The 20,349-nt window shown below is 43.2% G+C and overlaps 1 protein-coding gene across 1 annotated transcript in view; it reads left to right on the top strand.

Annotated features, from left to right (window-relative positions):
* Positions 1 to 20,155, top strand: part of NINJ1 (ninjurin 1) — a 32,026-nt gene extending 11,871 nt beyond the window's left edge. Inside the window, exons 2-4 of the mRNA XM_072127276.1 lie at positions 17,048 to 17,273; positions 18,533 to 18,697; positions 19,500 to 20,155. Of these exons, the coding sequence (XP_071983377.1) occupies positions 17,048 to 17,273; positions 18,533 to 18,684 (378 nt within the window). The 3' untranslated portion in view covers positions 18,685 to 18,697; positions 19,500 to 20,155. The remainder of the gene's footprint in view (positions 1 to 17,047; positions 17,274 to 18,532; positions 18,698 to 19,499) is intronic.
* The last annotated feature ends 194 nt before the right edge of the window (positions 20,156 to 20,349 follow it).

The raw sequence follows: 20,349 nt of genomic DNA, 5'->3' as shown, positions 1-20,349 counted from the left end.
GCCTAATTGTATTGTTAAACTGTTCTCAGAATAGTTCATCCTGTAACATTTTTTTATAAATTGGGTCCAAAAGACAGCAACAAAATCTCCAGTAAGTCTGAATTGGTAAAATAACCTTAAAATAAATCTCCCCCAATGGTTTTGAAGTGCAGTGTGTTGTACCATTGTCTGTAGAGATGCCAAGTTTTCTATGAAGAAATCCGCATGACTTGTGATCGTCACATTTGAGGAAGTTTGACATATAGCTCCAAAAAAACAGAACCAAAAATTCACAGCTAAAGGTCACATACAAGAAATGTGTTCTGTAGTTATATGTAAAGGGGTTGTCCAGGATTTCAGTACTGACGTCCTAAATAAATAATAAAGCAACATTACAAATAGCATGAAGATTAATATTAAACCCCTACTATTTTGTGTTTACAGCTGATGTACATATTTATAAGTCTCCATGGTTACAGACTACAAACTCTGTCTGCAGTCAGATCTTCTAGCCATGTATTACTTGTTTTTTTCTGAATACTTCTCTATACTATACATATCATAGAAGAAAGTGATGCATGATAACAAGACCAGACTAAATAATGAGTTTGCCCGTAGTCTGTAATTTAGATGCATAGGAGCTGTATACCCAATTCTGAGGCTACATTCACTTATGTGGGAAAGCTTCAGGATCCCCAAATTTTAAAAGATCTTATAGGGTGCATTGGGCTTTTGTTGAAGAGATCATCATGCAGAACTTCTTTTTTGTCTGTGATTTTTGACCATATCTGCAAAGGTTGTTGTCAGAACCGTTCAGTGTGAATTGTGTCTCAGGGGTTTTGACACGCCCGATTGCGGTGGTGCAGCAAGTTCTGACAGTAATGTGCAATGTGAATTGTGCCTTTGGAGTCTGGACACACCCGATGACTTTGGTCCAGCAGTTAATGAGTTACCTTGTCTTTGCTGGACTGATGCAGGTGATTTCAGCTCCAATCAGCACTAGTCCTATCAGCTTCTTGTCTGTCTCTCCAGCTTTACTTATAAGGCAGCTAGTGGCTCAATTGCGTGCTGGCTATTGTCTTGTTCTTACCTGGATATCCCAGCTCCCCATATTTCCCTGTGACCTCTTTGTACCTTCTGTTATCGTTGCCGAACCTCTGCCTGACTTTTGACTACCGTTTTTTGCCCACTGAATTTGTACTGCGATTCTTCTGGTTTTGATTCTGGCTTGTCGACTACCCCTTATTGTGTTGTCTGTCTTGTCCTGTTACGTGTGTCACTTACATAGTATAGGGACCGCCACCGAGGTTGTCCGCAGTTGCTAGAGCTGTCTTGAGGCAAGTAGGTAGGGACAGTGGGGGGGGTTCAGCCTTAGGGCTCACTGTCTGGTTGTCTTGCCCCCCTATACTGACAGAATAGCCAGCCCAATATACTGTCGCTGTCATGGACAGCAGAACTGCGTTGACAAATATTGTGGAACAGATGCAGCAAATCAACACCATGGTGCAGGAACTAGCTGTTCGGCTTCATGAGCAGGAGACGGCCCCACGTCAGTTTACTATGGCTTCCCCAGCACCACCTGAGCCACCTGTACAACTCCCAGATAAGTTCAGTGGGGATAGAAAGAGATTCTGTGCATTTCGGGAGGGGTGTAAATTGTTTTTTAGATTGCGCCCCCGCTCTTCTGGGGATGAGGTCCAGAAGGTGGGCATAGTTATGTCTCTACTCCAGGGGTCACCACAGGAATGGGCTTTCTCGTTACCTCCTAGTTCTCCTGAGTTGCAGACGGTGGAGGGGTTTTTTCAGGCCCTAGGGCTACTGTATGATGACCCGGATAGTGCAGCTAATGCTGAACGTCACTTGACAGGTCTGAGGCAGGGTAGACGTCCTGTGGAGGAATATTGCTCGGAGTTTAGGCAGTGGAGTGGTCCCTCCACTTGGAATGACTCGGCACTCCGATTTCAGTTTCGTGTCGGACTGAATGATCGGTTGAAGGATCTGTTGGTAGCTTATCCCACTCCTAGTTCCCTTGAGGATAGCATGACATTAGCTATCCGAGTTGACAGACGCTTGAGAGACAGGCTAAAGGAGAGAGGTACATCAGACGCTTTTAGACCTTCACCTATTCGTGTTACCAACCCTAGTCCTTCCCCTTCTGCTATACCCCCATCAGAGGAACCTATGCAAGTGGATTCTACTGATGCCAAGACCAGACGTGCATATCGTGTGTTGAACAACTTATGTTTCTACTGTGGGAAAGCAGGACATCGAGTCCGGCAATGTCCATCCCTTCCTGGACCACCGCCGGAAAACTTCTACGCCTGAGTGACTATCGAGGGGGTCACTCAGGCGAACAGGTAACCTTCACCAATAAGAATAAGTTATTATTGCCTATTTCATTGTCTTTGGGAGGGAGAAACATCTCTGGTTATGCTCAGATTGACTCGGGGTCTTCTGCTAATTTTGTTAACCCTATGTTCTTTTCCGGTCTAGAGGTGTGTCCCCTTCTGCTCCAATCTCCTGTTAATGTCACAGGAGCAGACTCAGCCCCCTTTGCTCAGGGGGATATACGTTACATCACTCCCTGCCTTGAGGTTAAGGTGGGGGCAGTTCATGTGGAACGTATGAAGTTTTTGTGTCTGCATAACCTGTCGTCTGATGTGATTTTAGGTTTGCCTTGGTTGGAGAAGCACAATCCTGTTTTTGATTGGGCAAACCGGGAACTGGTAAAATGGGGTACTGAATGTGACTCCCATTGTGTGGTGGTACTCACTGATCATAAGAATCTGGTTTACCTAGACAATGCTAAACGTCTCTCGCCACGTCAAGCCCGATGGGCTTTGTTTTTTACCAGATTCGATTTTGAAGTCACTTACCGACCTGGTTCCCGTAATATCAAGGCTGACGCCTTGTCTCGTAGCTTTGATTTAGAAAGTTCCCCCAGAACTCAATCTGATACTGTTTTAAGACCCGGGGTAGTAGTGTCTATTTTGCAACCTGACTTGGTGACCCTGATTGCAGAATCTCAGGGTCAAGCACCTCATAACACTCCAGACTCTTTGTTGTATGTACCGCCTAACCTTCGACTCCGAGTTCTTGAAGAGATTCATAGTTCTGTTTTGTCTGGTCATCCAGGTGTGGCAGGTACTAAGTATCTGCTCTCACGCCATTACTGGTGGCCATCTTGGGCTCGAGATGTCAAGGCTTTTGTCGAAGCTTGTGAGGTTTGTGCTAGGTCCAAGGTCCCTCGTAGGCCACCCGAGGGTCTGTTACATCCTCTACCGGTCCCTACGAGACCTTGGACGCATCTTTCTATGGATTTTATTACCGACTTGCCACTATCTAAGGGTAAGACAGTCATTTGGGTAGTGGTGGATAGATTTTCTAAGATGTGTCATCTCATTCCACTACGTAAACTGCCTAACGCTCGCACACTCGCCACACTTTTTATTAATCATATTCTACGTCTTCATGGGGTGCCTGAGAATGTTGTTTCCGACAGGGGTGTCCAGTTTGTGGCTAGGTTTTGGAGAGAGTTCTGTGGCAAATTAGGTATCTCTCTGTCCTTCTCGTCTGCATTCCATCCTCAGACAAATGGACAGACAGAGAGGACCAATCAATCGTTAGAGCAATTTCTAAGATGTTTTGTGGCTGATACTCAGAATAAGTGGAAAGACTTCATTTCTCTAGCAGAGTTTGCTATAAACAATCATGAACAACGTGCTATTAAGATGTCACCATTCTTCTGTAATTATGGTTTTAACCCCAGGTACTCGTCTGTTCATTCTGCAGAATCTATTAATCCCTCAGCCGAGGCCATTTTCTCTAAACTGTGCACAGTTTGGGCCCAAGCTCATCAGAACTTGGTAAAAGCCCAAGAGTCTTATCAAAGACATGCTAATAAAAGACGTATATCTGGCCAGCAATATGTACTAGGTGAGAAGGTCTGGCTTTCAGCTAAAAATCTGAAACTTAGGGTGCAGTCAGGGAAACTGGCACCCAAATATATTGGACCTTATACCATTGTGGAAATCATTAATCCGGTAACCTTTAGGTTGAAACTACCCAATGCTCTTCGTATCCATCCTGTGTTTCATAAGTCTCTTCTTAAAAGATATGTGCCACCGGTGTTGCCTTCACCTCCTCCGGCTCCACTCATCGTCCAGGGGGAATTGGAGTATGAGGTGGAGAAAATTTTGAATTCCCGCTGGGTACAGGACTCCTTACAGTATCTGGTCCACTGGAAGGGTTTCGGACCGGAGGAGCGCACGTGGGTCTCTGCTAAGGACATGCATGCGCCCCGTCTGGTCCGGCGGTACCATTTACATAATCCTTCTAAGCCTGGTCCAATGATTAAGGGTCCTGAGGCCCCTCATAAGAGGGGGGGTACTGTCAGAACCGTTCAGTGTGAATTGTGTCTCAGGGGTTTTGACACGCCCGATTGCGGTGGTGCAGCAAGTTCTGACAGTAATGTGCAATGTGAATTGTGCCTTTGGAGTCTGGACACACCCGATGACTTTGGTCCAGCAGTTAATGAGTTACCTGGTCTTTGCTGGACTGATGCAGGTGATTTCAGCTCCAATCAGCACTAGTCCTATCAGCTTCTTGTCTGTCTCTCCAGCTTTACTTATAAGGCAGCTAGTGGCTCAATTGCGTGCTGGCTATTGTCTTGTTCTTACCTGGATATCCCAGCTCCCCATATTTCCCTGTGACCTCTTTGTACCTTCTGTTATCGTTGCCGAACCTCTGCCTGACTTTTGACTACCGTTTTTTGCCCACTGAATTTGTACTGCGATTCTTCTGGTTTTGATTCTGGCTTGTCGACTACCCCTTATTGTGTTGTCTGTCTTGTCCTGTTACGTGTGTCACTTACATAGTATAGGGACCGCCACCGAGGTTGTCCGCAGTTGCTAGAGCTGTCTTGAGGCAAGTAGGTAGGGACAGTGGGGGGGGTTCAGCCTTAGGGCTCACTGTCTGGTTGTCTTGCCCCCCTATACTGACAGTTGTATCTTAAAAGGGTTGGCTACTATCACATAAGTTTACCAGGACCTGAATTGGGATGTTTACCCTGGTAAAGTTTGTGTAAAGCCATAGGGACCAGCAGGACAGGTGACCCACCGACAGCAGGAGTCAGGACTTCCAGTGATGTTCCTTCTAGCAGATTAAGGGGGAATGATGGCCCCGGCCTCCTTGGCGCGCTCCTCCAACCACTGCTATGGGAGTGGCTATGATGTAGGGGGCATTCAGAAAGTAATGTTTGCACCACCCCTGGCATCTGGCAGAAGCCAGTAGGCCGTGGGATGTCACAGGAAGTCCATAGTCCTTCTTCCGTGTGTCATGTGACCACTGATCCCGGCAGCTTTACTGAAACTCTACTAGCGTCTTGTACTTACCTTGGAAAAGTTAAGGAATAATGGCCAACCCCTTTAAAGAAGTCTCTAACATAGATGTTAATTTCGTTGCAAAACTGATTGATTTCTATGACGCTTAGAAGCAACACAAGAGTGTAAATTTTTCTTATATTTTTTTATCTTACTATGTGTAGTGTACACAAAACATCTCACCTTCTGTTGCCAAAAACAAAAACTTTCAGATCTTGCACATTTTTAAGAAAATCATTTATAATCCTGGATTTACATAAGCCTGCGGGACAACTTTCTGAACATTGTGTGCACTAGTAGAAGAATAATGGTGCGCATCTTGAAGGTCTCCAGCATATCACACCAGACCTCTCCAAATATTATTAGTACTGTGAATAAATAGTTTTCTTCTGTATGATAGAATTTTGGGAGGGTATCCAAGACAGAAATAAGCGATTAAGAAATAAATTAAGTCTAAAATATATAAGACAGCAGCACATTCATTAGTACTAGTACAAGGGAGGAGAAGATAAAAAGTAAAATATTATTTCCTAATATAGTCTGATGAGGAATCCATAGTCCTGGGACGGTGGTCTCTGGGGAAGGGATGTTTGTTTGCTTTTTGTCCACACAAATTGACTGATAAATCCCAAAAGCCACCACGCCAAAGATTTCCTGTTTTCATGATGAGTTGGAATTATTCTCCTCCTGGACTACTCTTAAGTTTGTAACTGAACATGAAGAACCAAAAAGTTGGACACAAAACTGACTTTTCTCCCATTGGGGGGCATTTATTATCTTCGGCGCTAGGTGTTGTTGTTTTTTTTTTTTTGCGCCTGATTTTAGTGATAATTTGCACTGTGATTATATATTGTGGCACACGGCCTTAATGCAGTGGTCCAACTATTAGAAAAAGTTAGCAGGCGGGCTGGGGAGGGCTTCTTGGTGAGCTTTACTCACTTCCCATGGCGCTCCTGGTGTCCTGCACTGCGGTCTGCTAGAGACGTGCCTTTGTTTACAAGGGCACAGCAGCTATGCTCCTACTACTTCCGGCAGCCTGGCACACCCACCCATCGTCTGTCCCAGCACCTAATACAATGCTGGGACATTGGGACGGATGGGCGTGACAAGCGCTCGGAAGTTGCTGTGCCCCTGTAAACAAACAGGAGAACCGCTCCATTGGACCATGGCATGGGACACCGGGAGCGCCGGAGTAAAGCTTTATATTTTTTTTAAAGTCCTCCCCAGTAGTCGGACAACCCCTTTAATGTATTTGGCGCACCATAAAAGGAACAAATAAGCGTCTGTCTCTCCACGTTTATAAAGGGGTTTAGAAGCTCGTAGACTTTCTTTTATATATTTTGCTTGACTCCTCAGTTTGAGGAGATACAACTCTTCCTCTTTCATTTTAGAAATGGGTGGGAATCTCAGTACCAAGCTCACCCACAAATTACCAAATTACACAAAGAAACTCCATATGGCGCTTTGAACACTGTTCTTAGTAAATGTGTAGCGACTGTCGCCTGGAACTGCAGCTTAGCCTTTTTTTACTTGATTACTAATAGAATCCGGCACCATGACTGTGGTAATCTTCTTATATTTGTTATCCATGGCCTCCTTCCATATAAAAGCAACTTCAAAAATTATGCTAATGAGTCAGAAGGGCTCTGGGGATGTTACCCTTCATGCTGCTGCTTCACAGGCTGTTACATTGGATTACCTCCCCTTCTCCCCTCCCTCTCCCTGATATAATCTCACTGCAGCAGAGGAAGTTTCAGCACACAGTGGGGGGGGGGGGGGGTGCAGGGGTGTTCCAGCCTGTGAATCTGCAGCATGGTGACCCCCCAGAGGCCTACTGCCTCATTAGCATAATTTAAAAAGTTGATTTTAGAAGACAGGAGACCTTGGATAACAAATATAAGATTACCACAGTCACGGTGCCTGGATCTATGAGTAATGTCCCTGGTTTATCATGATGGATTTCCATTATTTTTTTTCCACAAAGCTCATATTAATGGCCAGGTAACTGGAACCAGCTGTATCATCAGACTGGCACGTGTAGTGCACTTGTATACTATATACTTTTATTGGACAAAGTCTAAAAATATTATTCCCCTGCCCCCTCTGTATTTGTAGCTGACATCTGTTGCATTCCAGTCCTCCAGCCATGATAACAGATTAGGAAAGTGGATTGTGCCTTGTGCATGTCTGGGAGCTACTCTTTCTGTAACCTGCAGTGTGGTTTTTATTTTTATGACATTTCCCTGCACATTTTGAGACTGTGTAGGGTCACAACTAGTGATTAGCAGAGCCATTGAAATTCGGCTTTGGCCGAGGTCGGGCTCCCTGAATTTTTAAACAAGCGATCGCTACCACACCAGGATCCCAACCAGTACCAGGTGTTAACTGTTTAATTGCTGCTGGCAAAGTTGCCGGCAGCATTCAAATCTTTAGGGAGCGACGATCCTCCCCAAAACGTCAATGATCGCCGTAATTAAAGGACATCTACTATCAGTTTACTGATTGTTCCTCAGGACATCTTTAATAATAATAATAATTCCTTTATTTATATAGCGCACACAGATTACGCAGCGCTGCACAGAGCTTGACAAATCCGTACCTGTTCCCTATGGGGCTCACAATCTAATCAACCTAACAGTATGTTTTGGAGTATGGGAGGAAACCGGAGGACGCGGAGGAAACCCACGCAAACACGGAGAGAACATACAAACTCTTTGCATCTTTTATTATAACTCTTTATGCTGCTTTATATAGCGTGTTAGTGGTGCCGAACCCTCCCCACACACGCCTTCCCTAAGCGCATAGAGCAGGGGATAGCTAGTGCTACGGGGAGGTACATAAATCCTCAGGAACTTTTTAGGACACATCTACCATCCGTTTTCTTTTACACGGGGGTGGAAGGGTTTAATACAAACCATGCCCCGAACTTAACCCCAGTATGAACCCGAAGTTTGCTCAGCACCAGTCGAAATTCTTTGCGATAAAACCAAACTGTTAATTTATTCATACATTTCCTGGAGTAGTAATTGAGTAATGATGCATTGTAGAATTTTGAGTAATATAATTATTTACTAAACATCATAAAGGCGGTGATACATATTTTTTAATAATTTTAGCTTTGTTCTGTAGCGAAAGCCCCATAAGGACGGTAGTTTCCATATTAAATATTATAGTAAGCTGTTGGCACAAATGCAGAATAACTGTGTAATGTATGTGGTCATTGTGGTGTGTGGAGACTGGATGCTGTGATGTCTCTTGTACACTACACACAGGAGGAGATTAGAAGCAGAATGGGGGCATTTATTGTTGTGGTTTTTCCAAAATAAACCAGAAGAAGTAACAACTGTAAAGTAACAACCGTCACCCCAAAGTAAAATGATAAATAGGTGGTATTAGACTAAGGATCACACTTATCATACAACGTGAGCCACTATGATAAATCTAGCACAAGTCTAGCTATTAGTAAATGTGGGCCATACTGTATTAATGTAAAGAACTGGTGAGAAAGAAAATGCGCCATACTTCTCCATAGACTTCTATGAACACATGTGATTTCATAATTTAGTGACTTTTCTAGTATTTGGAGACCAAAACGGATTTAGTAAACAATTCAGGGTGAAAACTTTTTACTATCCTATAGTTCACTTTATTATAACTTTCTGCTTTGAATGCGGATGTTAAAATGTTACAGCCGTCTGTAATGGGCGTCATACTCACATACCTTTAATGAGAACCGGTCACCAGATTTTGACCACCCTGACTAACAATGCCTCCTGATAAAGGGTTACAAGTCCTCCCCATATCACCTAAAATTAGCTGCCAGCAGGGCAATGTACTTTAATAACAGACGTTTTTTCTGATATGCAAATTAGCTTTTGTGACTCTTGTCTGTTGACTCTTCTCTCTCAGGCTGGCAGTGAACCACGCCCCATTATTTTGACTGACAGCTCTGTGTCTCTTCAAATCACTGCTCTACCTCCTTGTAGTTGGGAACCATCAGCTAATATTCGACTACAGACATATAAAGCGCTATGTACAGATAAGAAATATTGTGTCAACTTTTTTACACCGTGCCTTGTGTTACATTCATGACATGTGACCAGTGACGTAATTGCAGGTCCTTTAGCCTTCTAATAATAGCAAATGGCACACCATGTATGTGATTACATAAAACCACAGCACCCTGCATGGAGGATGGAGAGGAGTAGAGTCCATGGAGGCTGCTGTGACTTCATGTGGTCAGATACATGCATGGTACAGTTTGCTATTGTGAAGAGGCTAAAGGACCTGAGATGTCACTCTGGTCACATGACATGAACTGTAACCAGTAAGGAGGCATAAGGCATGGGGAGGATTAGATGGGAGGGGCCAGATGAGCAGCGCACGCCCATCTGATTGCAAGTAATATAAGATTAAAGGTGATTTATGTGGATGTAAGCAAAATTGTTTAGCTAAAATAAGGGGGTCAGTCAGTTAATAGAGCTTTATAGGAACCTGTCACTGACTGCATGTGTGCAAATGTGGTGACAGGTTCCCTTTAATGATTTCTAGAAGAACTTCAGTAAAATCAGCTACTTGGTATTAGGCGTCCTGCCGTCTGTGAAATTGGCTTTGTCCGTCTTCCTGTATTTACATTACAGAAATAATGGGAAGTTTTACATAAATACTGTACTGTCATGGACTTTTGGGGGGAGGTTTATCAGTGCTTTTACGCACTGATAAACATCAATTTCTTAGGCAATGCAAAAATTGTGATTATTTCGGTGACTACGCCGCCTCCATGTGGGAGTGAAGGGGCGTGCACAGGGTGTGCCAGCACAATTTTTAAAAATCAGCGAACACCAGTGAATGTTTGAGGTCTAAGCCTCTTGATTTATCCTTCGTGGCAGGGGGAGGGATGGTTGTATCATATGCCAGCGTATGATGAATCTCCCCCTTTGTCTTTGTTTTTGCAAAATTGCTGAAAAAAACCTTAAAATTAACCCTATTAAACAATCTATTCAACTTATTGAACACATGGCTCAAAGTGGGTAAAATAAAATTAAAATTGGTATTCTCCATTATTCTGCTACTCTTTTCGACATTGTCCAGCTGCACTTACACAGCTGGAACGGAGCTGTGCGCCATAATCCATGGATTTGTTGGGGACATGAAATACTGCGTGATGTATGAATCCCTTAAAATTTTCTTCTAATGTTATACTTATTATTCAGTATGAGATTTGTTTATGTGGTTTCATTCACTGCAAGCAGAGGTATTGAAAAATATGAGTAATTGTAACATAAAATGTACTAGAAATCCAGCACAACTTGTTGCCTTCGAGGGATTCTGCTTTGTGAATGATGCAGTATATTCTGCCAATTTGGACATGTTAAGCCTCATTCATAAAACTCATGCGTACAAAATCTGAAGTTACTTTCCCCAGCAAATACTGAGGATTTGTACTCTGAAGTGACCTTGCTAAATTTCTAATGCGTTGCCGCCTTATTTCTACATATCGGGTAAAGGTCAGATAGGAAAATTTAAGGAAATCCCCCTCTAAAACTGGAAGCTGTACTGCAAAGTCATGAAAAACTCCCTACGAGAAATGACTGCAGCAGCTTCACAGATTGTCCTCAGCCGGAGATTACAGATTTTTAAAGGGTCAGTTACCAGAGCCCCTCTGTGCTGCAGCTTTACAGATTGTCCCTGATTCCTCAGAACTTCCTCCCTCCTTCTGCTCCTGCACAGTGTGAGAGCCTATGAAACTACAGCACGGAGGGGCTCTGGTAACACCCCCAGAGCCCTTCTGGCTCATTTGTATAATTTTAAAAGTTGATTTTAGAAGGCCATGGATAACAAATATAAGATGATGACCACAGTCAGAGTGCATGGATCTACGAGTCGTCCCTAGTTGTCTCAATGGAGGAATTAGCACTGTAGTTTGTTGTGGTGTAGTCGGAGGAGGGAGAGAGAATGAAGAGATGGAAATGGAAAGAGCTGGAAGACCCTCTCCAATCAGTTTGTTGTTGTTTTTTTTTATAATGGCCATTACCCACTGACCGGTGAGGGGAAGACATCCGCTCGCACACTCATCAGCCATTTTGGTCTGGCAAGCAATTGGCGCCATACTCTGTGTAGTGGTTGGAAGTCGGAACTGCAGGCTCAGTTACCATTGCAATGAATTGGAGGTGGATTCTAGATTTTCTACCATACTACAGTATATGGGGTGTCGGAATCTGTGCATATAAAGGAAGAGCCTCTTGTATCCATAGCAGCCTATACAATCCATAGAAGCCCGTAGCCTCTGTACTACTAACCTGCTACTGGAAGGAGGGGAGTGTGCAGGCGAGTATGTGCTCATTGCTTGTCAGCTGTCCCAAAACTTCCATAATATAGTCAACATTTTGGATGAACATTTAAACTTTAGTAACCTGAGTCGTCTAGACACTCCTTCCCTTAAATAATGAACCTCACGAATAGACAGGACAGGTGCAGTACCCAGCTACACGCCCATCCCCCTCCAGACGCCTCTGGTCCCGGGATGATGGGCCGGCACAGGATATTCACATTTCCCATGCAGGATTCTATGACGTGTATTTATTCTGGTTCTCATGTGAGGAGAATCTCAGCCACAGAATCCTGATGTCGGGTTAAGAAGTGGAAAAAGTTATTTAACGAGAGAAACTTCTGAGCTAATTGCTGCTATTTAATCATCATGTAATAGTCTGGGGAGGAGCAGGTCATGTGTAACGGGGCTGCTGCGGATCTCCATGCTGCTGCGGAGACCAGATACACAATGGTGATGTCATCAGCCCTGAAGGACTATAAGGCCATATGGTTACCTGAGCTCAGGTATTGTCACACCTGATACATGACACTGTGTGAAAAATGAGAGGACGTGTAAAGATTTACCACCTGCAGTCTGTGCCGGCCTTGGCAAGTGTCCCACAATGTCTATTCATAGTTGTGACTGATAGCAACAGTATACTGCATCACTAAATTACTACTGAAATTACAATTATTTCACATTTAAGATATCTGATTGTACATTTTCTGGCTATGATTATGGGGGGCTGCCATTTTGTGTGAGCTTTTCCTCTGCTCCTTTAACAGCATTTAGGGATATGCTTTACAGCAGCCTCATATCCATAGGCAGTAATGGTCAGTCCCAGGGTCAACATCTGCAAAGAGTTTGTATGTTCTCTCCGTCCAACAGGGACTGATTTGGCAAACTCTGCGTAATCTGTGTGCGCGATATAAATAAAGGAATTATTTATAATTTATAGTTGTCAATGGAGAGGATAGGAGGAGGAGAATCTATGATATCACCCTGTCAGTAGTGATGTAATGATGGTTGATTGTACAGGTCACCTGACCGCTGTAGTAACCAATCACTGGCTGGCACACAAACAGCACACTGTCATTTTTTTTTTTTGAAAGTTTTAAAAAGTCCTCATTTCCTTCTCTCTACTGACTAGTTGTCAAATTTTCCTTATTTTACCAGAAATGGTAAAAGTTGCCTGACAATGGAGCCGGCTTTCCTGTTGTCTTATCTGGTAGCACAGTCTGTGTTGCGCTCCTGGTGTGTCTAACCAATGTGTATGTGAGCGCTGATAGGAGGCCCGGGGGGCGTCACGTCTATAAATACTCTCATGTAGAGGGATGCAGTGACCACGTTAATATTTAACTAATGGTACTGCAGAAACATGTAACCTTAAATTACATGGTCCAGTCTTAAAGGTGAGGTTTATATAGCGGCTCTAGTACGGTTTACATGTACTCTGTATCCTGAGGCTGTTTAAGCACAATCCAAATATTAGTTATTTTCATGTGATTAAATGTTTATTTTCTATCTCTATGTCTTCACTTTAGTGTTTTTTGATTTTTTTAATGGTGTTTTTCCTCTTTTTTTCTTTTTGTGGTATGCCCAGCCGCTCAGCAGGTGTCTGGTGGACGCCCTGTACAGTCTGCGGCAGTAGTAGTAGTGAAATGAAGGGGAAAAAAAAAATTCTTAGAGGATAAGTTTACACTTTTGGTCTTGGCATGTGGGCTGTTTCATGTGGTCATATTCACACTGAGGTCTCTTATAAAACCATACAGCTGTTATATGGATGACCTCTGCACAGGATATACCATCAGTATGAGATCTGTAGGAGTATAGCACCTAGACCTCTAGCACCAGAACCTATGTAGTGGACAATCGGCAGTACTGCTTCCAAGTTTTTATTCATGTAAGTGGTGGCTGACCTGCAATATCCCAACACTGCCACTATACAATTGTGTGAGAACTCGGGACCCCTAACCGCCACATGCAGAGGACCTTCCTTCGGATAAGTTATCAGTATAAAATTTGCACGGACCCTTATTGCATTTCCTTTGTGACATAAAGGGGCAGATTTACTTAACCGGTCCATTCGCGATCCAGCAGCGGGCTCTCCGTCGAGGATTCGGGTCTTCCGGCAATTCACTAAGGTAGTGCGCCCGATGTCCACCAGGTGTCACTGCTGCGCTGAAGTCCGCAGGAGTTCACCGTCCTATCGTGGGTGCAGGTAAGCGCGTGTCAAGCGACACATTTTTTTTAAAAAAAATTCCGCGTTTTTTCCGAATCCGTTGGGTTTTCGAACGGCCACGCCCTCCCGATTTCCGGTTCGTGCATGCCAGTAATTTTCGGGAAACCCTTTGAAAAATAGCGTTTTGGGCCCTTAGTAAATAACCCCCAATGTGAATGTTTTTATATCACTAAAGGTTGTGCATAATTAATTGATTTTGGGACCATCGACCTAGTAGAATCCTTACATGGCCTATCAAACCGGTGGGGGTCCGACATATGGTTCCCCATGTCCAGCATCAGAATCAATCAGCTCCGTTCTCCATATAATGATTGAGTTGTGATACTGCAGCTCAGTTCTCAATCACTCCAACAAAACATGCAGCCTTCACTGATCTGATATTCGCCACCTATCATCTATATAAAGGCTGGAAAACTGCTTTAATTCAGTCGTCTTGTTCGCAGACTTTTGATTTGCGGCTCCGTGTGCTGTCAGTTATTAGACCAGTTCCTATTTCCAGGTAGACTGAAGGACAGATTTGCAGTTTACTTAGGGCTGATCTGATTGACTGCTCATAGGATACACATGTAAAATAATTATCTGTTTACTCCTGTCTGACCACACCTTAGATATGGAAAGTACAATAATCCTTTATGAAATTGTCTGAAAGGGATCGCCTGGGATTGATAATAAAAGTTATTTGTACCCGGAGCTTTTACTGAGCTCCATTCTTCACTTCCTTCCAGCACAGCTGCTCACTTTACACCAGTCTCTGCCCGTTTATAGTGGACACAGAATGACAGTGCCTGGAGCAGCAGTGGTGGAATGAAGGGATTAAGATAGGTCAGTTTACATAAAATGTTCTGCCTTTTCTGCTTATTGGGGCACATGTATCATAGTTTTTCGGCTGCCACTTTTTCAGGTTTCCTGAAGTCGGCCTACTTAATATTACAATGCATCTCAAGTTTTTCCCCTTTGTAATACATGTGATGAGTTGCCTGTTTTGTCTCACTTTTGCAACTTTTGTGGTGTGCAACTTTTTAGTCCCACATAGTAGCTCCCAAAAGTAAGTCTGGGTCTAGCATGCTCTGTTTTGGGACTTATTAGGTGCAAGAATGAGACAGTTTCTGAGCCCAAAAGTCGCGTAAGTTGCACCAACATCGGGGCTACAAAGATAAATGCGGCCACTACACTAAATCCCTGAGGCAGCTGACTTTGGTACACTGCTTGATTCTGCACCTAGAAAGTCTCAAACTGCAAAAAGTCTCACAAAAAGTTGCACAAAAGAAAAAGAAAGCAATGGGAGTGATACGTGTCCCCTATAGCGTTAAGAAGCCCCCTTTTAATTGTGTGCTGTGATTTTACTATTTTAAATTAACGCCATGTGGGCGTGATGGGTACGGCCGCTGGCGGAGTAGGCTGGCACGGGCGATTTCCGGGGCGTTCCCTGTGCCATGTTGCAGGTTTTTATGGAAAACTACTTCAGCAAAGCCTATGCCTCTTGATGTATCCCCCCTGACAGGGGGACGTGGCCTTTATCACACGTCTGCGCTCGTGTTTATTTGTGATCCAATGTTGTCACAGAGGAAATTTTCAGAACGCTGAAGAAATTTCCCACAAACCTGCACTTTCAGTTCTGTATGGAATTTCCCTTTGAAGTAAATCCATCACATTTCTTATCCAGGGTTTCCTAATCTTCCTAAGCCTAGTGCGCCGTACTCATACACATTGCTCAAACTCACAGTACTTAAAAAATTCAAGTTGTTGTCAGATATGTGGCCTTAAAGGGATTTTCCACTTCTGCAGCGGGTCTAGGAACCATGGAAGGTGCAACCTCGGAACTGGGTTTAAACAAGTTATAAAAGTTTTTCATTTTGTAAAAAAATACTTGGCTTGTTTTTTCATGTTTTGCATAGTATTTTCTTTTGTTTTTATATTGTCTTTATACATTGTAGACATGTTAATGTAAACTTCCTGTATGGTGAATGTGATGCACGCAGCCGCGTTACATCCACATGGTAACGCAGACATTTCCTCTGGCAGGCTGTGGTATGCAGGGGGCTGACATGATCTATTTCCAGCTTTACTAAGTGCTTGCAGTCAGGGGTCAGGTTGATGTTTTACAACTTCTCGCCCCCCCGTGTCAGTCAGACATGGCAGTAAGCTGCTGTATGTGAATAGTTTTTAAAGGTAAAGTTTACTTATTAACAAAGTCCCACAGATGATTCAACAGAGGAACTACAAAAAAGTAACTCAAAATATAAAGTGAAATTTTTTTATCTGCCTTTTGGTTTCCTTTTTACCTTACTTTGCCCTTCCTCATTGACTTTGCTCAGTGTAGTATGTAATATGCAATGGTGAAATGTTTTTTTATTCTTTTGTGAGAAGTTTTTGAAAATTATAAGAAAAACAATACAATCCTAATGTTCAAAGGATCCAGAACTTGGAAGGTCACGTACATATGAGATACCTGTATTTTTTTTACTTGTTTTTATAAATACTTTGCTCTTATAGTTTTCTTAACCTAAAATTCAGCAGGTTAGCAGAAGTAAAGACAGAGATAAGAGGTCGGGTAGACCCCTCTCTGGTGTAATGAGGAAAGCTACATTGTCTCATTTACTTCCCTAAAATATGCCTTGATACTGTATAATGTAAAGAATCGGTGCAGCCTTCTGTGTATACCAACCACATACTGATACACAATACTGTATATATTATTTAGGAGGACCTGTCTGGCTTCCAGACATGTCTGACAAGAAGAGGTAGCCACACAATATGCTTCGGATTGGTGATCAATTTTACATCACCAATGGTCTGGTTTCGGGACTTAATGGGACCTGGCATAAAGTTACTCCACAGGTTTTATCTGCAGCTGCCAGATAAAACCAAACTAGCTCCAAAGGACAGTTTGGAGGGGCATCAGGTACCTTAGATGGTCCATGGGTAAAGATTAGGACTAAGTGTTGCTGGATCCTAGATTTGCTGTAAAATATCATTATTTTTAGGGATCCTATGAAGGATGGGGAGCACAAATCTTAAGACTATGAAGAATTGTTATAAGAAATTATGAAACCTTAGTGTTCCCCTTTAAGACCTCACACCATTTGATGATATGAAGTATGACGACCATCCTTATACCACATCTTTCTGTTACAGATTCCTCATGGCCAAGGCAGAAGGAATCTGAATATGAACCATTATGCCAACAAGAAGAGCGCGGCCGAGAGCATGCTGGACATCGCCCTGCTCATGGCCAACGCTTCACAACTGAAAGCCGTGGTGGAACAGGGACCCTCCTTCTCCTTCTATGTCCCGCTCATCGTTCTGATCTCCATATCCCTGGTCCTCCAAGTTGTGGTCGGGGTGCTCCTCATCTTTATTGGTTTGTAGATTCGAATAATTAGCATTTTTCGGTAGCTGTTCGCCAAATGCTGTGTTTTGATGTTGGAGAGGGGAATAGGTCATTGCCAAATATCTCTACTGTTCCCTTCTACGACCAGCAGGAATGTTGAAGTCTTCCTTCCTTATCTCTTTTCTCTATACAGCCCTCAATTATATCCCTGGTCATGTGATGTCACACTGGTGCACTGCTTGTTATATCCCTGGTCATGTGATGTCACACTGGTGCACTGCTTGTTATATCCCTGGTCATGTGATGTCACACTGGTGCACTGCTTGTTATATCCCTGGTCATGTGATGTCACACTGGTGCACTGCTTGTTATATCCTTGGTCATGTGATGTCACACAGGTGCACTGCTTGTTATATCAGAGCAGTGTTATAACGAGCCGTGCACCTGTGTAACATCACATGACCTGGGACCGGTGATTATTCAGAGGAAGTAAACAATGAAGCTTCCCATAGAATGACATCTAACAGAGATCTAGAAAACTGTGAAGAATTGATACAGAAAATATTTTTTAAAATTAAATTGAACGGACAAACCATTTAATTACTTCCCTGAATGGAGAAGTGTTTTTACACACCTTTTCAGAATATATTTATCATGGGTGCCCCAAATTTTCAGTAATCACTGATTTTGCTTTCTGTTAAGCAGCGCTCAATTTTGGAACCTCTTCTACCTTTTACTAGGTGCCTAAAGGGGTTAACCCACAAATTAACATTTAACTTTTCCACTGGATAGGGAATATTTGTCTAATTATGAAGACCCCCAGCAGTGCCGTAGAAGAGTGATTGGAGCTCATGTTGGTCATGGGCTCCTGCATTGCACTTCTGTTTTACTGACTTCTGATTGTGCCACAAATTGACAAGGGGCCAGGGTGACTCAATCCCCAAAGAGGAGTCTCAATGGTTTCATTTACAAGTAAGATTATATGGTGGCATTGGAAGGGTTAATGATATTTTGTGGTAACTGACATACTGGTGTGTGCCCCATGGAACCTAAAGCCCATAGGGCTCATTTGCATAATTTTAAAGCCTTTTTTTATTGAAAACAAGGGCATAAGTAGCTAAAAGAAGAGCATATCCTGTCAGAGGGGAGACACACCAGTATGTCAGTGTGCTTGGTTTACAATCCTTCATCCTGGTGGTAGATGTCCTTTAAGTTTTTCTTTTACGTGGGATTTGTGTTACCATGTGCTGATTTTACTTTATAAAGTATCACTGTGTTCTTTCTTCCAGTGAAGTATGATCTTAATAATCCTGCCAAACACGCCAAACTGGACAACCTTAATAACGCCGCTACTGGACTTGTGTTCATCATCGTTGTGGTCAATGTGTTCATTACAGCGTTTGGAGTTCAGAAACCAGCCGAAGGACCTGCAAAAGTATAGAGCTATAAACAAGGTATATCGGTCATCATTTGAGAGGAGCACTGGTAGATTATAATATAGGCGATTTGGGTGGTAGCCTGGGCTCAGGGTTTTTAGGGGGGCCCATGGCCACCCAAGCCACTTACCTAATTATATACTGAGAAGGGCGTTCACCCTTTAAATCCTTGTAACTGTTTCTGCTCTCAATACACATGGACACAAGAGCCATTTCAGGACCTTTTGAAGGCCCTGCAAAGGTCCTGAAACCAGAGATTGAAAGCAGGCAGAAGGGACACATTCTCCATTCCCCAAGAAGCTTGATTTTAGTATCATATGTAGGAAGTGAATTCCAGACTTGTAGGGGCTATAATATTCATACAGTCTCAGAGCCTATGGCAGTCTTAATCCACTGGAGAGGAGCTAGAATCCTACTAGTGATCCCCATACTGTAAGAGCAGATGGGTAGTCCAGCACTTGCCTGAGCACCATGGCCTGATTGGCAGTGGTTTATTGGACCTGCTCTGGCACTTTCATAGACAATGAATGTGAGTGTTGGAGATACCCCAGCGACGTGCTCGGCAACTTCAGACACTCACCTAGTATGAAATTGAACACTTGCTCAATCTGCCATTACATTCATTTGGTGAGAACGGAAATGTTTTTTCTGATCGCCGGGGCCCATTTTCATTTTCTGCAAGGGTCCATTCTCCATTCAGGTTGCTACAACAATTGAATTCTGAAAAACCCCTTTAACGTCTTATCTTGGCAATCTCCGCACGTTTCATATAGTAAATCCTTGTTATGTTCTGTAATTTATCACTTTTCTTCTCTTCCAGATACATAAGGACTTTATAAGAGAAAGTTTATTTATCACACAGATATTCTATAGTGTAGACGTAATGAAGACATCGGTTCCCTAAACATTTCACCTCTTCCAAGTGACCCACTTCCCTCTGTACAGCACGTGGGCAGAGAATACATTGTTGCTTCCTCTGTGAGAGAAGACACATGGAAGTGATTTAGTTTTTGCTGTCATTAAGCCTCTGACGATGTTGGAACGGGCAAGAAACCAGAGAAGCTGCATTTTTTTTTGTAGTAATAATGGGATGATGTCTTATTGGACCAGAACTGAACTCTTAGCATCTGTGAATAGTCCAGTGACTCATCGTCCTATACCCCACAATGGTGGAGATGATGCAACCTGGAGGAAAGTAATGAATCACCCGCTGCATGACTCCTACATCTTATCCCAAGTCTACGTAACACTGTGGTGCTGATGTTGGAGGTGGGGGAGGGGGGGGTCCGTCTATGCTGAAAGTCATTCTATAACGTCGCACATACCCCCCATGTGGCGCTCTTCTCTGCACTGTAGCCATATACTAGCATGTTGTAAACAGGGGGTTTTAGCAAAACTTTATTTGAAGGAAATCTACTATTAATATAAAATTGAACTAAATGTACTTTACTACTCGATCCCGGCGCTGGTCTGTTTTTATGCTGACACAGTAGGATCTCTGTTAAAAAAAAAGACATCTACCTCCAGGATGAAGGACTGTATGCAAATGTGTTTGAGGGGCTCCAGTATCCATAGGTGTTAATGGAGCCTGGAGCCCCTCAGGCTCATTTGCATACAGTTTCATCCTGGTGGTAGATGTCCTTTAAACAAAATGAAACTAAACATACTTA

Source organism: Engystomops pustulosus, chromosome 10 (genome assembly GCF_040894005.1).
Source record: "Engystomops pustulosus chromosome 10, aEngPut4.maternal, whole genome shotgun sequence".
Lineage (NCBI taxonomy): Eukaryota > Metazoa > Chordata > Amphibia > Anura > Leptodactylidae > Engystomops > Engystomops pustulosus.
The sequence above is the reverse complement of the archived record's forward strand: the minus strand, read 5'-3'. Positions and strand labels throughout refer to the sequence as shown.